Here is a 25,472-nt window from a genome sequence, read left to right on the forward strand (position 1 = left end):
AGGTCAGCCCACTGCTCCATAGACCCCCAGAGAAGCTCGGCTTCCTAGGATTTTTTTTTTTTTTTGTCCTTTTCATGAATCAGTGTCTTACTTCCTTGCTGTGAGCTTCCATGAGTTGAAGCAAAAGCTTCAGAGGCAGCATCTGAACTGCTGCTGAAGGAAGAGAGATGATGTAAGAAAAGAAACTCACTCAACAGCAGATTAGTGCTCAACATTCTCACCATCCATCCATCCATTTTCTATCGCTTAGTCCCTTCGGGGTCGCGGGGGGCGCTGGAGCCTATCTCAGCTATAACCGGGCGGAAGGCGGGGTACACCCTGGACAAGTCGCCACCTCATCACAGGGCCAACACAGATAGACAGACAACATTCACACTCACATTCACACACTAGGGCTAATTTAGTGTTGCCAATCAACCTATCCCCAGGTGCATGTTTTTGGAGGTGGGAGGAAGCCGGAGTACCCGGAGGGAACCCACGCAGTCATGGGGAGAACATGCAAACTCCACACAGAAAGATCCCGAGGCCGGGATTGAACTCACGACTACTCAGGACTTTCGTATTGTGAGGCAGACGCACTAACCCCTCTTCCACCGTGCTGCCCACATTCTCACCAAATTAAGCTAATTCTAGCACACTTTTGTTGCAGTTTAAGGTTGACATATTTAAAGAGAACTGTACTTTTTTTTTTTTTTTAAATGTTCCTTATTTAAGACAAGAACACTAATATTTGTGTGCAGTCTAACTTGTACAAAACAGTTAGTACAGGACAGCTAACAATATAGCTAGAGATTAATCTTTCCGGTCAATAAAGCCCTCTAAAAAACATTCCAAAACCCCCAACAATACTAATACTAATTTTAGTAACACGACATCCTGATCACGGAGATAAAGTAGCTGCTGCAGCTTTTGACCCTCTGAGCTAGTGAGCAGCTCAGTTGGTAAAAGTTTGTGCTAGATTATAAATCATTCCTCACCCCTCTGTAGTGTAAGCTTGTGCCCATAAAGTGAGAAGTTGGTCAATTTTAGATTACATTTAGACCCAAAGACATCACTAGTAAGACGCAACAAGATATACAAACCCCGTTTCCATGTGAGTTGGGAAATTGTGTTAGATGTAAATATAAACGGAATACAATGATTTGCAAATCATTTTCAACCCATATTCAGTTGAATATGCTACAAAGACAACATATTTGATGTTCAAACTGATAAACTTTTTTTTTTTTTTGCAAATAATTATAAACTTTAGAATTTGATGCCAGCAACATGTGACAAAGAAGTTGGGAAAGGTGGCAATAAATACTGATAAAGTTAAGGAATGCTCATCAAACACTTATTTGGAACATCCCACAGGTGTGCAGGCTAATTGGGAACATGTGGGTGACATGATTGGGTATAAAAAGAGCTTCCCAAAAAATGCTCAGTCTTTCACAAGAAAAGATGGGGCGAGGTACACCCCTTTGTCCACAACTGCGTGAGCAAATAGTCAAACAGTTTAAGAACAACCTTTCTCAAAGTGCAATTGCAAGAAATTTAGGGATTTCAACATTTACGGTCCATAATATCATCAAAAGGTTCAGAGAATCTGGAGAAATCACTGCAGGTAAGCAGCATGGCCGGAAACCAACATTGAATGACCATGACCTTCGATCCCTCAGACGGCACTGTATCAAACACCGACATCAATCTCTAAAGGATATCACCACATGGGCTCAGGAACACTTCAGAAAACCACTGTCACTAAAAACAGTTTGTCGCTACATCTGTAAGTGCAAGTTAAAGCTCTACTATGCAAAGCGAAAGCCATTTATCAACAACATACAGAAACGCCGCCGGCTTCTCTGGGCCCGAGATCATCTTAAGATGGACTCATGCAAAGTGGAAACGTGTTCTGTGGTCTGACGAGTCCACATTTCAAATTGTTTTTGGAAATATTCGACATCGTGTCATCCGGACCAAAGGGGAAGCGAACCATCCAGACTGTTATCGACACAAAGTTCAAAAGGCAGCATCTGTGATGGTATGGGGGTGCATTAGTGCCCAAGGCATGGGTAACTTACACATCTGTGAAGGCACCATTAATGCTGAAAGGTACATACAGGTTTTGGAACAACATATGCTGCCATCTAAGCGCCGTCTTTTTCATGGACGCCCCTGCTTATTTCAGCAAGACAATGCCAAGCCCCATTCAGCACGTGTTACAACAGCGTGGCTTCGTAAAAAAAGATTGCGAGTACTTTCCTGGCCCGTCTGCAGTCCAGACCTGTCTCCCATCGAAAATGTGTGGCACATTATGAAGCGTAAAATACGACAGCGGACTGTTGAACGACTGAAGCTCTACATAAAACAAGAATGGGAAAGAATTCCACTTTCAAAGCTTCAACAATTAGTTTCCTCAGTTCCCAATCGTTTATTGAGTGTTGTTAAAAGAAAAGGTGATGTAACACAGTAGTGAACATGCCCTTTCCCAACTACTTTAGCACGTGTTGCAGCCATGAAATTCTAAGTTAATTATTATTTGCAAAAAAAAAATAAAGTTTATGAGTTTGAACATCAAATATCTTGTCTTTGTAGTGCATTCAATTGAATATGGGTTGAAAAGGATTTGCAAATCATTGTATTCCGTTTATGTTTACATCTAACACAATTTCCCAACTCATATGGAAACGGGGTTTGTATGTTTGCTCCAAGTGTTTTTACCTAAGAAGTGAGGACTATAAGGATTCAACATCTAAAAGGGGAACCCGACTCTTGTGTATCATCCAAAACTTATGTAAAGCATCCGAACAGAAGATTATGTGCTTATTACATTTTAACAGAAGTGTAGATAGAACATGTTAAAACAGAAAATAAGCAGATATTAACAGTAAATTAACAAGTAGATTAATAATATATTTTCTACTGCTTGTCTCTCATAATTTTGACAAAATAAGTGAAGTGAATTATATTTATATAGCGCTTTTTCTCGAGTGACTCACCGCTTAACATAGTGAAACCCAATATCTAAGTTACATTTAAACCAGTGTGGGTGGCACTGGGAGCAGGTGGGTAAAGTGTCTTGCCCAAGGACACAACGGCAGTGACTAGGACGGCGAAAGCGGGGATCGAACCTGGAACCCTCAAGTTGCTGGCACGGCCACTCTACCAACCGAGCTATACCGCCCCAATAATAGAATGAGAAATGACACAACATGTTACTGCATACATTAGCAGCCAAATTAGGAGCCTTTGTTTACTTACTTACTAATAAAAGACAAGTTGTCTAGGTGTTTACTATTTTATTTAAGGACAAATTGTTTTTTGATTTAAATAAGAAATGTATGTTTAATGTATCGTAAGATGTTTTGGTAAAATAAAGCCAATAATGCCATCTTCCTATAATGCCATTTTTTGTGGTCCCCTTTATTTAGAAAAGTATCGAAAAGTATCAAAATATATTTTGGTACCGGTACCAAAATATTGGTATTGGGACACCACCACTGTACAGTTAATTTTACTTTGCTTTTAATTTCCTAAGGACGCAAATTATTCCCTGATTCGGTGGAATGCACCACATTTGGATATAATTTAGAGTAGTTAGTGCACATCTGGTATAGAATGTGTCATTTCTGCAGGGTTGTCCTTTTAGGGTAGCCTGTGTGCATTGTTTCTTTAGCATAAATGTTTTTTATTTGTGGAAAAAAAAAAAAAAAAAAATTTAGTTTTAGTCGTTTCCTTACAGCAAAACGAGCATACATTTTTGTGGCTGAAAAAAGCATATTTTGTACCTTTTGTGTGTTATGTTGGTAAGATGCCTTTCTAAATTTTTGTTCTTACATGAATCACTATTTATTTAACAAATTATTGTAGTGAAAATCATCATACTTTATGCAACTTTTTTCCTCAATTTTATCACAACAAACGGACAAAACCACTGCAACTTTTATCACATTTGTTTTTCGAAATAAGCCATATCAAAAAAGCTGTATGAATCCGGCTGTACTGTTGGGCCCTGCCTACATTAAGCCGGATAACTCCTTAAGCGAAATATTATTTAGCCTAAGCATCGTTTCAGCCACACTAAACCATCGTTTAAGATTCCCCTCCTTGGATAATTTTTTACACGTGTAAGTGCGCCGTGTATTTCTTGAATCTCCGGCTCATAGCTTTGTATGGACTCATTGATCGTTTACAAACAGAGTTCGGAGAGGAAGAGACGCCAGAAAGACCGCCCACACAGGAAGTGACATCAGAAAGAACGCGCCACAGCCAGCTTCATAGTTTTATAATACACCTCACGGTGCAACCTGGACACATCATCAGTGATTCTCCCGGGGTCATAGGGTGTTGCGGGTCTTAATCAAACACCCTCACCCGGGCGACCCAGCCGAGGGTGATCAGTCCCTCGACTTGTGTCCAGGTAGCGCTCTACGCCACGCATCCCCCCTCCGACGGTCTGCCCTGGGGCTACGCCTGTGGTGCTTGGAGGTTCTGGGCACTGTGGGGAGTGTCCGGGCCTGGATCCTCCTACGTCTCATCAAGTGCCGTACAGGGTACTGGCACTGTGTGTTGCACCACGGGTTTCCCTACGCAGCCTATCTTGGTCTGATGTATCATCAGGGTTTTTCGTAGCGCTGTATGGGTGCTCCCTTGCGAGAGCTGCAGCTTGGGATGCTACCCCTCCCTGCCCCGGTTGCCGTCTTTCCGGGCTGTCAACTGTCTCTCCAGTTGTCACCACTCTTTCGGGGTTGTCATCCAGCCTCTTCCTGGAAGTCAATGGCGATGCCATACTAGAATAGTTTTATAATACACCTCACGGTGCAACCTGGACACATCATCAGTGATTCATAATAAAGAGATTTGGTAACTCGGAGGTCACCACTGGAAATATGAAGGTGAATCATCCATCATCCAGACATGCTCGTGTTTCTCCTTCTTCTACATGTACATGCTTGTGGAAAACACACATAAATACCTCAAGAGAAAGGGATTGCAGCTATTTCGGATACAACACTTCTCAGACGGCAAGAGAACTTTCCAATGTTCAGGTCAGCTGTGATTCTACTTATCGAAAAACTTTGTCCAATTGTCGAAAGAGAGACAACGAGAATGCGAGCTCCCGTGGATGTGATAAAAAAGGTAGCACGTGCTTTGAATTACCTGGCCGTCGAGGGAAAACTATGGAAAACAGCGATTGCTTTTGGACTGGCAAAGCAGACTATCAGTTATTGTCCACCATGTATGTCACGGACTCAACGTCTAGGTCCAGAGTACATAAAGTCACCAAAAAAGAATGGACAATGAAGGTGAAGGCATAAGAGTGAGGAGTCTCCTGACCAGATATCTAGATCCCTAGATTGATTGATGTAAAATGCGCTTTGTCACATTGTTTACTTTCACATGTCCATTAAAGATGTGATTAATTTATGATGGCTCACATGTGATTCACTACAAGAGGGTCCCACAGCAACCTGGATATTGTTCAGATAAGTTCAATTTAATTTAGGAACTTGCACACAAAGCAACACTGGAGGTGACTATGACGTGCTCATTTTCTGTGCATGCGTAATAGGTTGACGGAGGGTGACAGAGGGTCTTAAACAACCATTGTGTGTGTGGACAAGGATAAGGTTAGGTGGGATTTACCCTGGATAACCTTAGCCAGTGTAGAACGGGCCTTAAGCCATGTCAACACTAAGTCGTTTAACCCCTTAAACAAATAATTATTTAGCCGTTTCAGCCACACTAAACCAGCGTTTAAGGTCCCCCTCCTCGGACAAATTTTTACATGGGTAAGTCAGCCGTGTATTTCTTGAATCTCCGGCACTTAGCTTTGTATGGACTCATTGATCGTTTACAAACTGAGTTCGGAGAGGAAGTGACGCCAGAAAGATCGCGCCCGCACAGGAAGTGACGCCAGAAAGTCTGCGCCACACACAGGAAGTGACATCGAAAGAACGCGCCACAGCCAGCTTCATAACAAAGATGGAGGCGGATCATCCAGACATGCCCGTGTTTCTCCTTCTTGTAATAATAATAATGGATTAGATTTTATATCGCGCTTTTCTATTATTAGATACTCAAAGCGCTCACAGAGAAGTAGGAACCCATCATTCATTCACACCTGGTGGTGGTAAGCTACATTTGTAGCCACAGCTGCCCTGGGGTAGACTGACGGAAGCGAGGCTGCCAGTTTGCGCTACGGCCCCTCCGACCACCACCTATCATTCATTCACCAGTGTGAACGGCACCGGGGGGAAGAGTGAAGTGTCCTGCCCAAGGACACAACGGCAGCAATTTGGATGTCAAGAGGCGTGGAGCGAACCTGCAACCCTCAGGTTTCTGGCACGGCCGCTCTACCCACTACGCCATACCGCCACTTGTACCAGCTCTTGTACATGTACAGACGTTTTTGGAAATCACAAATCAATACCTTAAGAGAAGGCAACGGCTGATTGAACCTATTTTGGATACAACACTTCTCAGACAGCAAGAGAACTTCCGAACAGTCAGCTGTGATTCTACTTACCGAAAAACTTGGTCCCTTCCTCCCGTGGATGTGATCGTGATAGGCAGTGTGTGACTACAAATATTGCTTTATGGATGTGACTGTGAAATGGCCCGGCAGTGTGCATGATGCCCGCATCTTTGCTAACTCCGCCATTAGCGTACAGCAGAAAGATGGAACTAATCCCCTCGTGTCCCAAAACAGTTTATCGCGTTGTCTACTTTCTCATGTCGATTAAAGATTTGATTCATGTATGATGGCTCAGGTGTGATTTACTACAATAGGGCCCCACAGCACACTGGATTCTAGTTCATTGAAATACCACAACACTGGATATTGTTCAAAGGAGATACATTTTAATTTAAAAACTAGCACACAAATCACAGCAAACAAATGTAAAATGTACAGCAAACGATTTACAATTTAGCTCTTTTGAATAACAACTTCACAGTGAAGTAAAGTCATCTACTAAAGAGCAGATTGATGCTTTTTTTTTTTTCCGGCGCATGCGTACTAGGTTGTGTTGCGCCGGCGGACGGAGTGGGGCGGGAGTCTTAAACGGTGGCATTGTTGTGTGTGGACACGGATAAGGTTAGGTGTGATTTTCCCTGGACAACCTTAGATTGGTGTCAGTGTTTAAAAACTTGACTTTAATATGCAAATCAGGCATTTTTTGTTAAATGTGTTAAAATCCTGCACTTTTTAGGGGTTAAAGAACATTGAAAACATTGACAACGAATGTATTAAATCACAAGCTGGTGGAGTTAGTTATAGTTAAAGTACTTAAAGAAAAAACGTTTTACATTTTCAACTTGATTTGATTTGATATATACATCTGGATTTAATCATTTGAAAAAACATGTCACGTCCAAACACAGGAAGACATTACATCTTTGTCACGTTTGCTTCCTAGGACATCTTGTCAGTGAGTCAGTGAGTTAATAGGATTGTCCTCTTAAGAGTTGCAGGCGCTCAGACAGCAGACATGTTGCTTCACTGAGTGTTGGTGTCTCTGCGGCCAGGATACATTTCAGCATTTTCCAGACCGATTTGTGATGATGGGGCAGGAGCAAAGCCAAAATGAGGAGATGGACTTGGCCCAGATTCAGGAGCTATGCATCGTTTTTATGAAGGAATGTCCAAGCGGTGCTCTGCATTTGCACGAGTTCAAGAGAATCTTTGGCGTCTCCAGCTCCTCTGCAGAGGAGTCTCTCTTCATTGAAACTATATTCCGCTCTTTTGACACAAACCAGGTAAAGTAAAAACCTTACAAAGGATTGTGTTGTATCATGTTTGAAATCATTGTCTACCTTGGACATCAGGACAACGCGCTGGACTTCCTGGAGTACGTTGCAGCGCTTCATCTGATCTTGAGAGGGAACCTTGAAGATCGGCTCAAGTGGTCTTTTAAAATGTACGACAAGGATGGGAATGGAAAGTTAGACCGGCAAGAGGTGAAACGGATCATAAAGGTATGTGTAGAATTACAGCTCTGGGGAAGAACTGTGTAAAAATGTAAACTGGTTTGCTTTCATGGTGTTAATCCTCTTAAGAGTGATTACTGTTAACGACCTAAAGACGCAGCTTACACAATTAAATGAAAAACCAGTTCTTTGCTATATCTGGACCTTCTTAACACTAAGCCTTGGAGGCTCAGTTCCAATTAGCCCACCACCATAAGAAATATATATATATATATACACACACACACACACACATAAACATATACATATATATATACATTTACATATATACATATACAGTACCGTATATGTATGTATATATGTATATGTATACCTATATATACATATACATATATTTACATATACATTTACATTTACATGTATACATATACATATATGTCTAGTTTATTAGTTTATTATTATTTCTTCGGTCAGTTGTCAACAAAATGAACAAACAGTTTTACATAAACAAACAGTTGTACATTTATAAATTGAAAATGTTGCAGCCCGAAAGGATTTAGGCTGAAGTATATATACATATAGGTATATGTGTATATATGTGTATATATGTATGTATTATATTAAGGCTGTCAAACGATTAAAATATTTAATCGCGATTAATCGCATTTTGTTCATAGTTAACTCAATATTAATCGCAGATAGGTATCATTTTTCACCACTAATAAGTGTACCCTAGACAAGATTATTTTCGTGGGGGGGGTTGTTTCATATTGCTGCATGACAATGTTTTAACCTTCTCTATAAATTAATACAATTTAATATTGAGCCTGCTAATCATTCTGTAATTGAGGACTCTACAAGAACATGAAATATTGGGTCGATATGATGTCATCGCATGATTTGCTATGATGCATATATTCTTTAAAAATGCCAAAAAAGTGTGAATATACATTTAAAACAAATCTGTTATTATTAAGTAAGTATTAAGATATACATTTTTCTTACATAATATTGTTTTGTTCTATTTTTAAATTGTTGCTGCTTATTGTACAATGTAATTTCTCTAATCCTATAGTTACTTTATTTTGTAATAAACATTTACAAAAAAGAAATCTAGCATTTATATTTGGCGTTATTAATGACTGTACTAGTGTTCAGAGATTCTGTTTAGATGCTTCTGTCGCGCCACATCCATGACAAAAAGCGCGTTGCAGACAGCCTGACGTCACACTTGCTTTGCGCTGCTAGGAGCCTTTCTCTCATTAAAAGCCACCAGTGTCATCTTAAATTGTGAAGATCAATGTCCGCGGGTACATCTCAAATATATTTAAGTACGTCCACAGCGTAGACACACTGCCTCCGCTCCAGACAACCCTGTGCATATGGCTGGTGTTAATGTGTATGTTAGTGTCTTATGGTGGTCATTTTTCCCATGGTCTGTGAACACACTGTGTCAATGGAGAATGAACAAGTATTGTGTGTCTAGGAATGAAGCACGGAGGCAGACATGTGTGCACGGAGGAAATACTTGTTGGAATTGGGCTCATGTTAGCAATAAATTGGCCATACAAACTAAAAAGAATATCATACTTTGTTTGTTTTCATTTCTGTTGAGCTTTTATGTCATCTTACTTACTAAATCAGTCACAGTAACAATCTAAATGTTATGCAGCAGGCATTTGTTGCAGGGATGTCGCCATTTCTCACGGCAAAAAATAGTCCTTTCTCGTCGCGAGAACAACTTGCTATGGCTTTGAACCTGATATTTCCCTAAGGTAAACTTCCCTTGTCCATTTCTGCTCTATTGTGGCTCAACAGTAGCAAGTGAACTGCAGCCAAGTTCGCCCGCTTTGGCAAGCACCAAGTGTCAAAAAGGAAGTCTTCGCGTTAATCGGCCGTTAAAAAGAATTGGTGCCGTTATTGAAATTTATAGTTAACGCGTTATTATCGCATTAACTTTGACAGCCCTAATATATATCTATATTTATATATATATATATATATATATATATATATATATATATATTTATTTATTTATATACATATATTTATTTATTTATATATATCAGGGGTGCTCATTACGTCGATCGCGAGCTACCAGTCGATCTCGGAGGGTGTGTCAGTCGATCACCAGCCAGCCATTAAAAAAATAGTCCTAAAAATTTGCGATCATAAATCTTCACTATGACGTCACTTTCGTCACTTGATTGACATTCACGGCACCCGAGGGTCTTCTGAGATGACGCTGGCTGCTGCCAGCTCATTAAAATTATCGACAGGAAGGCGAGAAACACTTTATTTCAACAGACTCTGGCGCCGTACCTATCGTCAAAACTCCAAAGACCGACTGCACAGTTGCACAATAAAAGCGCTACTTCATCCTGCCTGCGCTACCAAAATAAGAGTCTCAGAAAGCTGGCGTGCACAAGCTAGCAAGCTACGGAGTTTGCCGACAATGTATTTCTTGTAAAGTGTATACAAAGGAGTACGGAAGCTGGATAAATAAAATGCCAAAAACCAACCACTTTCATGTGGTATTGGACAGAAAGGAGGACTTTTTTTCTCCTCCATTCGAAAATGCGGACCTTATCAGCACTACTGTCTGATTCCAATCAATGCAAGTCATCACAATCAGGTAATACACCAACTTATATTCTTGTCTTCATGAAAGAAAGGAATCTATATGTGTTAAACATGCTTGTATTATCTCTAAACACTTTTAACTTATTAACAATATTAACTATATGTGTTAAACATGCTTGTATTATCTTTAAACACCTTTAACTTATTAACAAAATTAACTATATGTGTTAAACATGCTTGTATTATCTTTAAACACCTTTAACTTATTACCAATATTAACTATAAGTGTTAAACATGCTTGTATTATCTTTAAACACCTTTAACTTGTTAACAATATTAACTATGTGTTAAACATTCTTGTATTATCATTAAACATCTTTAATATATTAACAATATTAACTATATGTGTTAAACATGCTTGCATTATCACTAAACATCTTTAACTTGTTAACAATATTAACTATATGTGTTAAACATGTTTGCATTATCTTTAAACACCTTAAACTTAACAATATTAACTATATGTGTTAAACATGCTTGTATTATTAATCACCTTTAACTTGTTAACAATATTAACTATACGTATTAAACAAACTTGTATTTTCATTAAACACCTTTAATTTATTAACAATATTAACTATATGTGTTAAACATGCTTGTATTATCATTAAACACCTTTAACTTGTTAACAAAAGCATATGTTTCATAAATAAGTAAATATAAATTATTTATATGAATGAGGTAGATCCCCACGACTTGATCAATTGAATAGTAGCTCGCCTGCAGAAAAAGTGTGAGCACCCCTGATATATATATAGTACAGCTCGATCCTGTTTGGTTTTTTGATGTGTTTGTGTTTGTGTCCATCACACAGATTTTGTACAAAATAAAGCTACAAAACTCTGATGTCAGTTTGACACCGTCTGAAATCTGTGACAGAATCTTTGACCTGGTTGACCAGAACAATGATGGTAAGTCCATGTGATCAAATTAAGGAGTTTTTATGTGCTTTTAGACCAGTTCACGCAATAATTGGGTTTTCTGTAGTACATGTAAATGTACTGACTCTCTCACTCACATGTATATTAAACTTGTCATATAATGAATCCAGTCGGTCCTCCCACCAGTTATAAATGATAAACACCATATGGCACATGTTCATGTTTTCACAGTGCTTGTGTAGGTTTGCTCCAAGTTCTCCAATTTCCTTCCACTTTTTAAAAACAGTTAGGCCAATTGGATACTAGAAATTGTTCATAAGTGTAAATGTGAATGATATATACAGTACTTCTGTACTGTAAAAACATTACAATACAATCCTGTCATTATAATGGATAATAAGGGTTGTAACAGGATGCCATAATCATTTGTATTTTGGGTATGGTAAAATAATAAAATACAAAACATAAAACTGCTTGTGTTTTTTTGAACAAAACATAAAAAACTGCCACTTTTTTGCAGGTAAGTTTCAATTTTACAATTTCTAATGTGAGTGTGCATGTTGTCTATCTGTGTTGGCCATGTGATGAGGTGGCGACTTGTTCAGGGTGTAGCCTGCCTTCCGCCTGAATGCAGCTGAGATAGGCTCCAGCACCCCCCGCGACCTGTATAAACATTTTGACTCGGGGGCCGCATTGAGTTAAAAACATTCGCCCGGGGCCGAAAGCCAACTGCATGACAACTAACAATATATATACACACATATATAGCCTATACATACTGTATATGTGTGGACATATATACATATTACATTAATATATTATATACATCAATGATACATTTATACATGTATATATATATATATATATATATATATATATATATATATATATATATATATATATATATATATATATATATATAATGTAAATATATACTGTCTGTATATATATATATGTAAATATGTATGTATGCAAATATATATGTAAATATATGTATTAAGTTATATATGTCAATATATGTCAATATATGTACATACCGTAATATACTGTATGTAAATATATATGTATATATGTAAATATATGTATGCAGATATATATGTAAATATATACAGTATATATGTAAATATGTATGTACATATATATGTATATGTATATACAGGTATGTAGATATAATATGTAAATATATATATACATATATATGTACATATATATCTATGTATATATATATTTGTGTATATATGTATACAGATGCAGATGGATGTCCGGAAGCAGCGTGCAAGTAAGAAAGATGATTTATTCAAATCAACAGGACAAAAACACGAAAAATGGAAAACGTGCGGATAGCACGAGAAACTACAGCAAAACTTAGCAATAGACTAGCAAACCAAAAGCACAAGAAGCAAGTAATACCAACGTAAATGTTGCATGTTGTGAACAAGACTGCCAGGCAGAGTGTGGCGCGAAGCAGGAATAAATAGCTCTCTGATTAGTGACCAGGAGCAGGTGAGCGTCCTGACCACTAATCAGAGGCAGCAGACAAAAATCAGCACCCATGGCAACTAAGAAAACAACAGTGCTGAAACAGAACTAAACAACTGAGGAAATAAACGAAACAAAACATGACCCGGGCAACGGATCATGACACCCAAGATATATACAATATGTATGTACTTCCCTGACGACTTCCTTAAAGTTTTGTATTCAATCAGTGTTTTGCATATCAGCCATCATGCACTGCAAAGGATTTATATGTGTAATTCTAATTCTAAAATCACAATATGTGTTTTGTAATGTTCACAAATGAGTGGGATGTGTGTTATTTGCGACAGTGTGTTGACTTTGGTTATAATTAATTAATACCATGAGTGGGAAAAGTTGTTTGGATTGGGTCATATAAATTGATGCTGTGATGGCGTCCCTTCCAAGTGACGATCGGTTCTGTCTTCGTTTATAAAATGGCGGCAGCATTACTCCATTTCAATCCTCAGGGGACTAGATTTAGGCCGATCTTCTTGTTAATTTGTGATGTCTCGCGAGCCACACTGAACACACCGGCGGGCCGTTCTTTAAATATACATTTTTACATATTGTCTATTCAGCAATTTCTATTTTTATAGATGCTGCATGACTTAAGGGGCTGATTAAAACCAATTCAATTGATGCGTGTTGGTTTCTGCTGGTTTTTTTAAATGATGTTTGTTTTTTCATATACGAAATATTATTAACATATCTCCTATATGGAAAAAATCTATTGCAATATACATTTTCTTGCATGTAGAACATTCCAGGGCACGCTTGTAGTTGGTGCCAACATTTTCAATGAGCACACCTTCAGCACACTAAAAAAGTGGGTTCTATCGTAGATGCATTGCAGGACTGCGTTTAAAATGCCAATAAAAAAATTGTACATGTCCTCTGCATGTTTTAAAACATAGCAAAACAAGTGAAAAACCTCATTTGAATAAGGTGGTCTGCACCACTTTTCAATTGCACATGCAGTCTTAGTGGTCACACTCAACACGCCCACTAATAGTATACACAATTTTGTAGTTTGCACAAGCTGTTTAGCGCATGTTATTTGGATCTTAGTAGATCAGGCCCTCTGTGTATTGAAGATGCTAAAACCCAATCTAATGTTGATAAATATACTGTATTATAAGCTACAAAAACTATGTAATATACAGTAGGTGTCAAAAATTGGTGCAATAAATAATTATACATTTAAATAACAATTGTTATTTTAACAATAAGCAGCAGACCAATAAAACAACTTGAACACACCCTGGTTCGCAACGTTTCTTTTTATGGAAGTACAACAGTAAATGTATGAATATATGGGTACACTTCCTGTATTAAAGCTTACTTGCCAACCCTCCCGATTTTCCCGGGAGACTCCCGAATTTCAGTGCCCCTCCTGAAAATCTCCCGGGGCAACCATTCTCCCGAATTTCTCCCGATTTCCACCCGGACAACAATATTGGGGGCGTGCCTTAAAGGCACTGCCTTTAGCGTCGTCTCTCACCTGAAAAGGAGACTAATATATATGTCTCCGTTATCCATAGGTTTATCTATAACCCATAAAGTAGGCAGGCACGGAGCTATTTCTCAGCGTGTGTTTATTCCAGCCGGCACGTTAATACACTGACACACAACATCCGGATTCCCATCATGCATTGCTTCAAAACTACGGCAAGTAGTAATGTCCAAAAATATAACGGAGACGAAGCAGAAGAACGAAGAAGAGACATGGCGACGACGAGTAAGAAGAAGAAGTACGCTTGCAAGTTCCAAAATGATTGGAAAAAATAATTTCAGTTCATCCAGGACAGTTCGAAGGGGAAGGGGTATGCTGCCTGCACATTTTGTAGATCAGACTTCTCCATTGAACACCCCCCCCCCTCCCCCCATACCCCAAATTTAGAGGTCTCAAGGTTGGCAAGTATGTATTAAAGGCATGCATCAAATAAAAAAATCACAATTCGAATACATGTACCCCCGTTGAACAAAATATTAGTCGAAATGTGTAAGTAAAAAAAAGTTGTGCACAACAATCTTTTGGGATAACATAAAGTCTTCATGTGTTTATGTCACAGGTCAGATTACCTTGGCAGAGTTCATGGAGGGAGCCCAGCAGGATGAATGGGTCATGAACATTCTCAAGTTGGACGTCAACGTCTCCGGCTGGGTCATCCAGAATTGGGGCAAATGATCCAATCAATGATATCAGTAATTTAACAAAGCTTTGCTTAAACACAGACACATGTTCTGTGTGGGCATTTGATGTCTCCAAGATGATTTGGTGGTTTGGCGGTGGAGGCAGTGGACCTTTTACAGGCTGTGTTACGCTGCTGATTGATGGTCAGAATCGTTGCTTCATTCCTCTCATCGGACCTGCCAAGAAAGACTCAAGACTCAAGAAAGTCAATATTTGGGAGGAGGTTTGTTTTTGAATGCAAGGCAAGGAAGTGTCAATAATCATTATTATTGAAAACATGCTTATGTCAGCAGTTACTACATACCTTCTACCTCCTCTTGTTGCCATTTTTTCATGATTCTATATTATGTTTGATGTAATCATTTTAGCATGACAAAATATTTGTACACATCACGTTATGGCTGCCACAAATTGTCATTTTGTTTGTGCAATTTTCTTCAGTGTTTTTCTTGGCGGTTTAGGTTCCCCGTATCTTAAAGGGGAACCCCAATTTTTTGGGAATTTGACCTATCATTCACATTCTTCAGTAAGACTATAAAATATACGTTTTTCTTTTTTTTATGCATTCTAACTAGTAAATAAATGCGAGCAAAAGTCCGCTTACAATGGAGTCTGTGGGAGTTGTTCTATTCTGCCTAAAAAGCGCCGTAAAAAACATCCAATCACTTCCATCAAGGTTTTATATACACTCTGTGAGTATATTTGTAATGTAATAAAAGGCACAATTATAATAACATTTAATATTTACATAGTTTGCTCATTTTAAGCATACAGCGGCACATTATTTCACAAACACTCCACAACGTTTGCTTTTTTCCCCCAAGACATCACTGTCATGTCTGTGATCATGTTTTGTTTAGTTATGTTTTGCTTGGTTTTTGGACACTTTTTAGTTCCTGTTTTCACTCTCTTGCTTTGTCACCATAGCAACCATTAGTTTCACCTGGTTCACATCCTCATGTCACGCACCTGTCTGACGTTTTCACATTTTGAGTCACGCACCTGCTGTCACTAATCATGTCACTATTATTTAAGCTTCCAGTTGCCAGGCTGTCTTTCTGGCGACATCACTCTGCTTCATGCCATGTTTACGGTTTCATGCTTAGTTCACGCTGCTTGTTTCATAGTCCATGCTGCCCTGTTCATGTCATCGCAAGTAAGTTTTGTTTATTAATACCACAGTTAGTGTTTTTGTTTCATGTTCACAGTTAATTGCCTTTGTGCTAGGCAACTATTTTCGTGTATTCCCATAATGCCATACTTGTTTGCAGGAACGGGAACATTGGTAATATTCATCATTCTTAATTGCATGTATTTTTTGTATTATTACTGTAATAAGTTATATTTATTTACTATGTTGAAATATTTGTGTAGTTTTTTTTATTAATTATTATTGTGTGATTATTGATAACATTTATTTTATACTATTACTTTAATAAGTTGTATTTATTTACTATGTTGAATTTTTTATTTAGTTTTTAGTTTAAAAAAAGGAAAACAAACAGTAATAGCTGTAACATGGAGAAGGTGTAAGGTTAAGCAAAGTGTGCTTCTTCTTAATCCTTTTTAGACATGTTGGATGTGCAAGTGATGCGAGGTTGCTCAATGTATGAAACATCCATACTATCATCTTTTCCTCAAATGACAAAGTTCTCACAAAACACCAGTAAAAATGTATGCATTGATTCATCAACAATGACAAATACCACAACAAGTTTGTACAATATGATATTTAAGTTGATACACTGGTTTTGGAAAAACAAGCTTTATACAGGCGTGCAATTTTTATAAAATGGAGTATTTTAAACACATTTTTTAAATTCAGATGGCAAACATGAACCCACCAGCCAATGTTTTATTAAATGTGTTGTAAGTGAGAATGTAGTATGCAGTAAATAAATGTATGTGAACAGAAACACAAGACAAGAAAAAAAAAAGTCTCAGGAAGTGTTCCAGTGTCCTCTCTTCCTGGGTAAGAATGTCATGGTGAGACGGTCGCTCTCCTGCTTGTGCTCCACGGGCTGCTGAGAGAGGTTGTTGGTCTGTGGGAGGCCATCCAGGGTCAAGGCCTCGTGGGGGCACACAGAATACTGGGAGAGCAGTGTCACCAGGATTGTTTTCATCATCACCAAAGCAATGTGCTTGCCAACGCAGGCTCGAGGGCCTGACCCAAACGGCTGGAAGTAACGTCGAGGAGCCTGAAAGACACAATTTTACTAGTTTTCCTTTCTTTTGCTCACGGAGCTTGTTCATATGGTATTCACATGTTTGCCTTTATGTGCATATGATGTGTGAATATTTTTGTTGTGACAAACATAAGTCTACGAGCACAAACTGTAACATTATTATTATTATTATTAGGGGTGTCTCGATCCGATATTGATACCGGATATCGGTACAATAACACAGTGTTTTTCAACCTTTTTTGAGCCAAGGCACATTTTTTGCGTTGAAAAAATCCGGAGGCACACCACCAGCAGAAGTCATTGAAAAACTAAACTCATCTGACAGTAAAAAGTCGTAGTCGCAATTTTTGGATATGACTTTAAACCATAACCAAGCATGCATCACTATAGCTCTTGTCTCAAAGTAGGTGTACTGTCATGACCTGTCACATCACACCCTGACTTATTTTGATTTTTTTTGCTGTTTTCTTGTGTGTAATGTTTTAGTTCTTGTCTTGCGCTCCTATTTTGGTGGCTTTTTCTCTTTTTTTGGTATTTTCCTGTAGCAGTTTCATGTCTTCCTTCGAGCGATATTTCCCGCATCTACTTTGTTTTAGCAATCAAGAATATTTCAGTTGTTTTTATCCTTCTTTGTGGGGACATTGTTGATTGTCATGTCATGTTCGGATGTACTTTGTGGACGCCGTCTTTGCTCCACAGTAAGTCTTTGCTGTCGTCCAGCATCCTGTTTTTGTTTACTTTGTAGCCAGTTCAGTTTTAGTTTCGTTCTGCATAGCCTTCCCTAAGCTTCAATGCCTTTTCTTAGGGGCAGTCACCTTTTGTTTATTTTTGGTTTAAGCATTAGACACCTTTTTACCTGCACACTGCCTCCTGCTGTTTCCGACATCTACAAAGCAATTAGCTACCGGCTGCCACCTACTGAGATGGAAGAGTATTACACGGTTACTTTGCCGAGCTCTAGACAGCACCGACACTCAACAACAACACATCATTTGCAGACTATAATTACAGGTTTGCAACAAATATTTTTAACCCAAATAGGTGAAATTAGATCATCTCCCACGGCACACCAGACTGTATCTCACGACACACTAGTATTGTAGTATTATAGTATTGTTGTGAATTAATTTACCAAACAAAAGGTAAAGATGGTAGGTTGCAGGCTACTAGGAACTAGCAGCTGCACAACAGCTAAGCACACAATAGCAACACAAGCTAGACATACAGTATGTATTAAGTGTCCTTATTTGAACAATATTGCAGTCTTAAATACAACATTTATCAATACAAACAAGTATTGAATAATTATAGGTCCATATTTCTCACAGAAAATCCAAAGCAAAAACATATTAGTGACAAACACGTCTGCATCCTTCAACTTACTGCATCGTGACATTTAATTGATCAATTATTGTGACCTCAAGGTGTGACCAAAACACAATTACCACTTTACTTAAAAAAACACACAAATCTGTCATTAGTTACGTGTTTTTCATACTGGCCATTGTTTTTTTTAAGAAATTTCACTTAATCAAGCCTATTCTTCCACACTACAAAATATGTAGTGTACTATGATTTGTGCTGATATCGTATCGGATCAATATGGGTATCGGGCAATACTCAAGGCTCCAATATCAGTATCGTATTGGAAGTGAAAAAGTTGTACTCCTGATTATTATAGAGAATATATGAAAAAATATCACTGTAAAATATGTAATACAATATAATAATGTAATAATTATTAAATGATAATAATCTAAACGGTGTACAAATAATAATTACATTGATAACAAATAAAGTATCTATAAATAAACATTGTTATTAAGTTTGTAAGGGAAAAAGTATTACGCTATTGTTGATTTTTTTTTAGTTTAATAGGCTTCATGTTCTTGCGTTAAAAACACAAATTCAATGTTTGTCTTGTTTTTTCTTTTTAAATTAATGACCTAGATAAAAGGAAGTTTAAGTCAATATTAATCATGTAAATGCCATGAAGAAATGTCTACTCACATTTTTTTCAAAGTTTTTTAGACTGAATTGGTTGGGATTGAGGAAGAAGTCATTGCGATGCATGCGGCCAGTGTTCAAGATGATATTTGTGCCTTTAGGGACCCTGTAGCCATCAATGATGTCATCAGAAAGTGCCCGGCGCATAGTGAAGTCCACCACCGGGTGAAAACGCAAGCATTCATTGATGAAGCTCTCCAGCACTTGCAGCTTGTGGAGGTCACCTTTCTGCAGGGCTCTGTCACCTTCAGGCAAACAAGTCCCTCAGTAAGTTTGCTTTGACCTTTTCACTTTTTTGTGCAGCTTCCTCACCGACTACAACATCAATCTCCTGGAGCAGCAGCAGCTCCACATCTGGATTCTGCTTGAGGAGCAGCAGCATGAAGAAGAGGCTGACGGACAAAGTGTCCGGTGCTGCGATCACCATCTCCAACACGCACTGCCTCACGTTCTCAGCAGACAGCTCGCCGCGGTTCTGAAAAAACACACAATGTAAACTCTCGGTGTGTCTTTTGGTCATTGATTGATTGATTGATTGAAACTTTTATTAGTAGATTGCACAATACAGTACATATTCCGTACAATTGACCACTAAATGGTAACACCCGAATACGTTTTTCAACTTGTTTAAGTCGGGGTCCACATTAATCAATTCATGGTATAAATATATACTATCAGCATAATACAGTCATCACACAAGTTAATCATCAGAGTATATACAGTACATTGAATTATGTACATTATTTACAATCCGGGGGGTGGGATGTGGAGGGGTTGGGGAGGGGGGGGGGGGTTAGGTTTGGTTGATATCAGCACTTCAGTCATCAACAATTGCATCATCAGAGAAATGGACATTGAAACAGTGTAGGTCTGACTTGGTAGGATATGTACAGCGAGCAGTGAACATAGTGAGTTCAGAAAGCATAAGAAAAGTATACACATTTGATTATTTACATTTTCATCTCATTAATGAGAGTTGAACAACAAAAACAACTGGTTTATTCCAATTTCAATTTGAAATACAAAAAAACAAGATTGAAAAACAAAGCATTCTTCTTTTTTGTGTCAAAAAGCAATCTCTTAAAATTAATTTAAGGTTGGATTTTCATTTTCATTTTATTTTTGACATTATGAAAAACATTAGTCAGACAAAACTAAAGAAAACTGGACCAAAACCATATTTGTTTTAATATTCCAACCCCAGAGCCCTAACTTGCTATTTAAAGTTAAAGCTGTGAATTGGCCTGTAGGAAAATAAAGTGTGGTGATGATAAAGTGTGTCCTGCGTCTTTATATAGAAAAATATTGACATGATTATCTCGTCTTTCTGACGCAGGATACTACACTACACTGTTTTTTGTCCCCGATAGGCTAGTTCGTTAAATAATGACATCCAGTTTCTGTGTCGTAATATATAGTACAGGCCAAAAGTTTGGACACACCTTCTCATTCAATGCGTTTTCTTTATTTTCATGACTGTTTACATTGTAGATTATCACTGAAGGCATCAAAACTATGAATAAAAACCATTACAGGTGACTACCTCTTGAAGCTCATCGAGAGAATGCCAAGAGTGTGCTAAGCAGTAATCAGAGCAAAGGGTGGCTATTTTGAAGAAACTAGAACAATGGTTCTTAACTTGGGTTCGATCGAACCCTAGGGGTTCGGTGAGTCGGGCTCAGGGGTTCGGCGGAGGTCAAAACACACCCGACTCGTCGTGTAAATAAAAACTTCTCCCTATCGACGTATTGCAGATATGACAACAGCAGAAGTCAGACTGATTTGCAGGTGTGTAATTTGTCGTGAGTTTATGCACTGTGTTGGTTTTGTTGTTTGAACAAGGTGCTGTTCATGCACGGTTCATTTTGTGCACCAGTAAAAAAAACATGGTAACACTTTAGTATGGGGAACATATTCACCATTAATTAGTTGCTTATTAACATGCAAATTAGTAACATATTGGCTCTTAACTAATCATTATTAAGTACTTATAAACGCCTTTTTCGGTATGGCCTTATTATAACCCTGACCCTCTAACCCTAACCCTAACCAAATAACTCTAAATTAAGTCTTTGTTACTTAGAATATGTTCCCTTAGTGTCCAAAAAACTCTAAATTAAGTCTTTGTTACTTAGAATATTTTCCCCATACTAAAGTGTTACCAAAAACATATAATTTTGTCTTGAATTTGAAAAAAAAAAACATTTTATTTTTCATTAAAGAAGGGTTCGGTGAATGCGCATATGAAACTGGTGTGGTTCGGTACCTCCAACAAGGTTAAGAACCACTGACCTAGAATATAAAACATGTTTTCAGTTATTTCACCTTTTTTTGTGAAGTACATAACTCCACATGTGTTCATTCATAGTTTTGATGTGACTATCTACAATGTAAATAGTCATGAAAATAAAGAAAACACATTGAATGAGAAGGTGTGTCCAAACGTTTGGCCTGTATTGTATAAAAATCTGGTTTTGGTCAGTTTTTTTTTGTTTGTTTCGGCAGTCTGATGATTTAAATTTTTGTTATATGAAATGTAAAATGAAAATCTAAACTTTTTTTTGGTCTAGTTGGTGCTTTTCGACACACAAAAGAAGAATGCTTGGTTTTTCAAGCTTGTTACTTGCATTTAAAAAAAAGATCTAATAAACCAATATTTTTAGTTTCTAAATTTCCATTCAGGATGAGAAAATTCAATGACCAAAACATACACCAACTGAAAATAAAACTATTTACAAACTACTATTAAAAACAACAAAAAAACAAAGAGCAGGAATGAGTTTAATATTGGGGGAGACACTGACGGATGCGTAAATAGTTCAGAAATGACATAAATGAACTACACTGCAAAACATTGACAAAATGATGTGTCACATGAACTATTATATTAAGGAACACTATTCTGACATGAACCCCCCGCCCCCACCTACAAAAACATTAAAAAAACGAATTGTTCACTTTTAATATCAGTTTAAAACACAAGGCAGTTTGTCCAACAAAGATCAAGTCTAATAATAAAGACGTTTTGTTGTTCTTCAACACTATGTGCTTCAGTGCAACAGTTGGGCCAACAAAAACCTACACAAGTGATATCTCTCACATCAAATACACAAGCTTAGTGCCTCACTGACAACTCACTTTAACTAGTGTTGACGTTACTTGGTGAGACTGACAAAGTTAGAAATGAAATAATGGACGGGTGACAATCATAGGATCCAGATGACCTAACTTAAATATGTAATTTCTAAAAAGGAATACGTTTATTTTCCTATTTAGAACTTACATATTTTAAGGAATAATTATCCCCAGCTATACATTTTTGGGTGGAACAAATGCGTCTCTTTCTAATATTGGAAGGGGGGGCAAGTCCCTGTCTCCGATGCAAAAAACAACACAAAAGGCAATTATCAGTCTCACCTGTGCAAATATGAGCTCTGCAGTGAAGTTGATGTTGTCCAGTTTATCCGCCTGCTCCATTTCTGTCCTTTTATCCTCCACAAGACTCTCTATGGCATCTTGGAGTCCCTGGCTATAAAATTATGCGTGTGAACCAATACAAGAAACTAGCAAATGACTCGAGTGACTTACACTGCTGCCTTGTGCTTTTGGTGAATCCAGTCCAACTTAAAGTAGAAGTCTGGCTTGATCAGGACGGTCTGCCATGTGTCAAAATACTTCAAAATCTTCTGCAGCAGCTCCTTCTCTGGACAAGTGAGAACATTAGAGAAGCATTAGACCCACCTAAAGCTGTGATAAACAAACAAACTTACCATTTACTGGTACCCCCAAGAAGAGTCTATTGGAGATGTCCACCACGGTGCAGCGCAGCAGACTGAGGACATCCACATGTCTCCGTCCATCCCCTGCAGTTGTCTCCAAGTTAGTCTCCTCCAGGTGGTCCAGATGGTTCTGTGCTGAGGAAATGCAAACATCCAAGGTCTGCTGCAGACCCGGGCCTGTCAGAGCTGCAGCAGAAGGTCACGGTCAGCCACACGTCCTTTGCATCCTTATCACCAAGCAGATAGACGTCTGCTCGTGTTACCTTTAGTGAAATAGCTGCGTATCTTTTTCCACAGGGTGATATTGTTGTTAAATATAATCCCGCTCTCATTCATCCCGATGCAGCTGAGCCCTAACTTGCTACCGAAACGAGAGTTGTAGTGTCCATGCTTCAGAACGTGGTGCACCGCCGAAGCCCTGGTTATAGAAACAAATGTTGCATGGAACACTTTTTTTCTACATGTTCAGGGTCAAGTGAAAGAACCGACCTGCTGAGAATGAGCGTTTCTTCTCCATTGATCCAAACGCGCACAATGTCGCCGTACTTGTTGTTGTAGTAATGGCTGGCTGTGCCTATGCCGCTCCATATGAACCTCACATAGGACAAAAGAGGTCCCAACCCCAGACAGAAAGATGGACCTATGGTAAAAAAAAATAAAAAATGATGCCGAGCTTTGTGTGGAAATAATGTTAAGATGACCCACCTGGTAGTTGTTGTTTGTCCGTGTGGCTCCAGGCTACCAGCAGCAGACAGACGAGTAAAAGCAGAGTTCTGGTTGCCACGGAAATGCCAGCTGCTGCCCCCACAGTGGCGTTCTGGGAAGTGGGGCCCAGTTCTGACACTATTGCATCCAAGTCTAGCGGAGTCATGGCTCGTTCCCAGAGATCTACTCCATAAGAAAGTAGAGTCTGAAGACGCGCCACAAATACGCAATGAATGAGATGAAAGCCGCACAAGCAGCAGCAGAGCTGGCTCTTTATAAGCTGCTGGCGTTGGTTATAAGCCAGGTCAGGGCAACGCAAAAAGCCACAACACAAGTGGGGAAAGGTAAACAATACATGTGTAACCTTGAGGGTTGGACTCGGGCCTGCGGCCTTGCTGTATTTGACGTTTCACTGATGAAAAGAAGGAGTAAGACTCTTCGAGCATCAAACGACTCTGCTTGATAAACTCCCAAATTGAGCGTTCATCATCATTTCAAACTCAACTAGCACGCCACAAGTAGACGACATTCTGTTGTGACAAATTTAATAACGACATTGAGTTGAATTGAGTTTGAGTGTATTTGGAACATGCAAGCATACAACATGATACATCACAATTTCCAGTTTCTCTATTCAACATGTTCGAAAAGGAGTTGGAAGAAGCAGAGCTTATTTAATCCTACCGCTTTTCTTTTACATAACAGTTGCTAAAACTTTTGCTCACTTCCTGTTCTCATTTTATTCACAATATACTCCATAAGTAATCACAATAAAAATACATAAATAATACTTGGTGAAGTAAGTTATATTTCATATGGTGAGATGAGTAAGATTAGCTTGAAAATGAATAATAATGAGATCAATTCAGAGTGTTTATCATGGTTCTTCTTCTTTGTACTTTGTAAACACTTTAAGTTTGAAGAGTTTCTTGAAGGGGATCATATTAGTACATTGTTTGATTTCTTTGCTTAATCCATTCCATAATTTAATTTCACATACTGATGTACTGAAGGTCTTAAGTGTTGTACGTGCGTACAAATGTTTTAAATTACATTTTTCTCTTAGATTATATTTCTCCTCTTATATTTCTCAGCCTTTATTGTTATTAGCAATTTTTATTTTTAACTTAATGTTTATTGCTGTTGTAGTTAGAAAATAACGTTTTCCAAGTACCGTATTTTTCGGACTATAAGTCGCAGTTTTTTATATATGTTTTTTTCCTTTTTTATTATGCATTTTCGGCAGGTGCGACTTATACTCCGGTGCGACTTATACTCCAAAAAATACGGTACATTATTTATTCAAATGTTGACTTTTATTTTGTTTTCTTCACTTTTATACACGTAATGTCTGCGAATGTTGCAGTGAAAAAACCCCTTGCTGCTGCAAAGAAAGCCTCTCTGTTCTGCTCTCTGTGTGTCATTCACCCGTCGCCTACTCTTGTCCAAGAATGTGCTCGGTTCAAATGGCCGACTGTGTGCTGGGGCCCTGATGCGATGGCAGCCTTCTTCATGATGTCAGAGACTGACATTGTTTTGCATGATTAAGAAGAACAATGAGCAGATGGTCATCTAACCTTGTTTCTGGGCTGTGTTGTGGTAAACCCCATCCACCCGTTGTCTTTGTCACCAGTGGAGAGTG

General features: G+C 38.3%; 2 protein-coding genes across 2 annotated transcripts; one reads left to right on the top strand and one right to left on the bottom strand.

The window, feature by feature from the left end:
• Positions 1–7,463: 7,463 nt before the first annotated feature.
• Positions 7,464–16,544, top strand: LOC133608572 (guanylyl cyclase-activating protein 2-like). Its single transcript, XM_061963889.2, has 4 exons — positions 7,464–7,743; positions 7,813–7,962; positions 11,372–11,468; positions 15,032–16,544. The coding sequence occupies exons 1-4, from the start codon at positions 7,546–7,548 to the stop codon at positions 15,145–15,147; spliced, it is 561 nt and encodes a 186-aa protein (XP_061819873.1). The 5' UTR covers positions 7,464–7,545; the 3' UTR covers positions 15,148–16,544.
• Positions 16,545–16,807: 263 nt separating this feature from the next.
• cyp19a1a (cytochrome P450, family 19, subfamily A, polypeptide 1a) lies at positions 16,808–24,103 on the bottom strand. The gene is made up of 9 exons (XM_072913353.1): positions 23,831–24,103; positions 23,615–23,765; positions 23,389–23,543; positions 23,117–23,311; positions 22,935–23,049; positions 22,764–22,875; positions 19,659–19,821; positions 19,350–19,591; positions 16,808–17,351 (listed from the first exon to the last, which is right to left on the bottom strand). The coding sequence occupies exons 1-9, from the start codon at positions 23,994–23,996 to the stop codon at positions 17,094–17,096; spliced, it is 1,557 nt and encodes a 518-aa protein (XP_072769454.1). The 5' UTR covers positions 23,997–24,103; the 3' UTR covers positions 16,808–17,093.
• Positions 24,104–25,472: the final 1,369 nt, after the last annotated feature.

This window comes from Nerophis lumbriciformis, linkage group LG06 (assembly GCF_033978685.3).
Source record: "Nerophis lumbriciformis linkage group LG06, RoL_Nlum_v2.1, whole genome shotgun sequence".
Classification (NCBI taxonomy): domain Eukaryota; kingdom Metazoa; phylum Chordata; class Actinopteri; order Syngnathiformes; family Syngnathidae; genus Nerophis; species Nerophis lumbriciformis.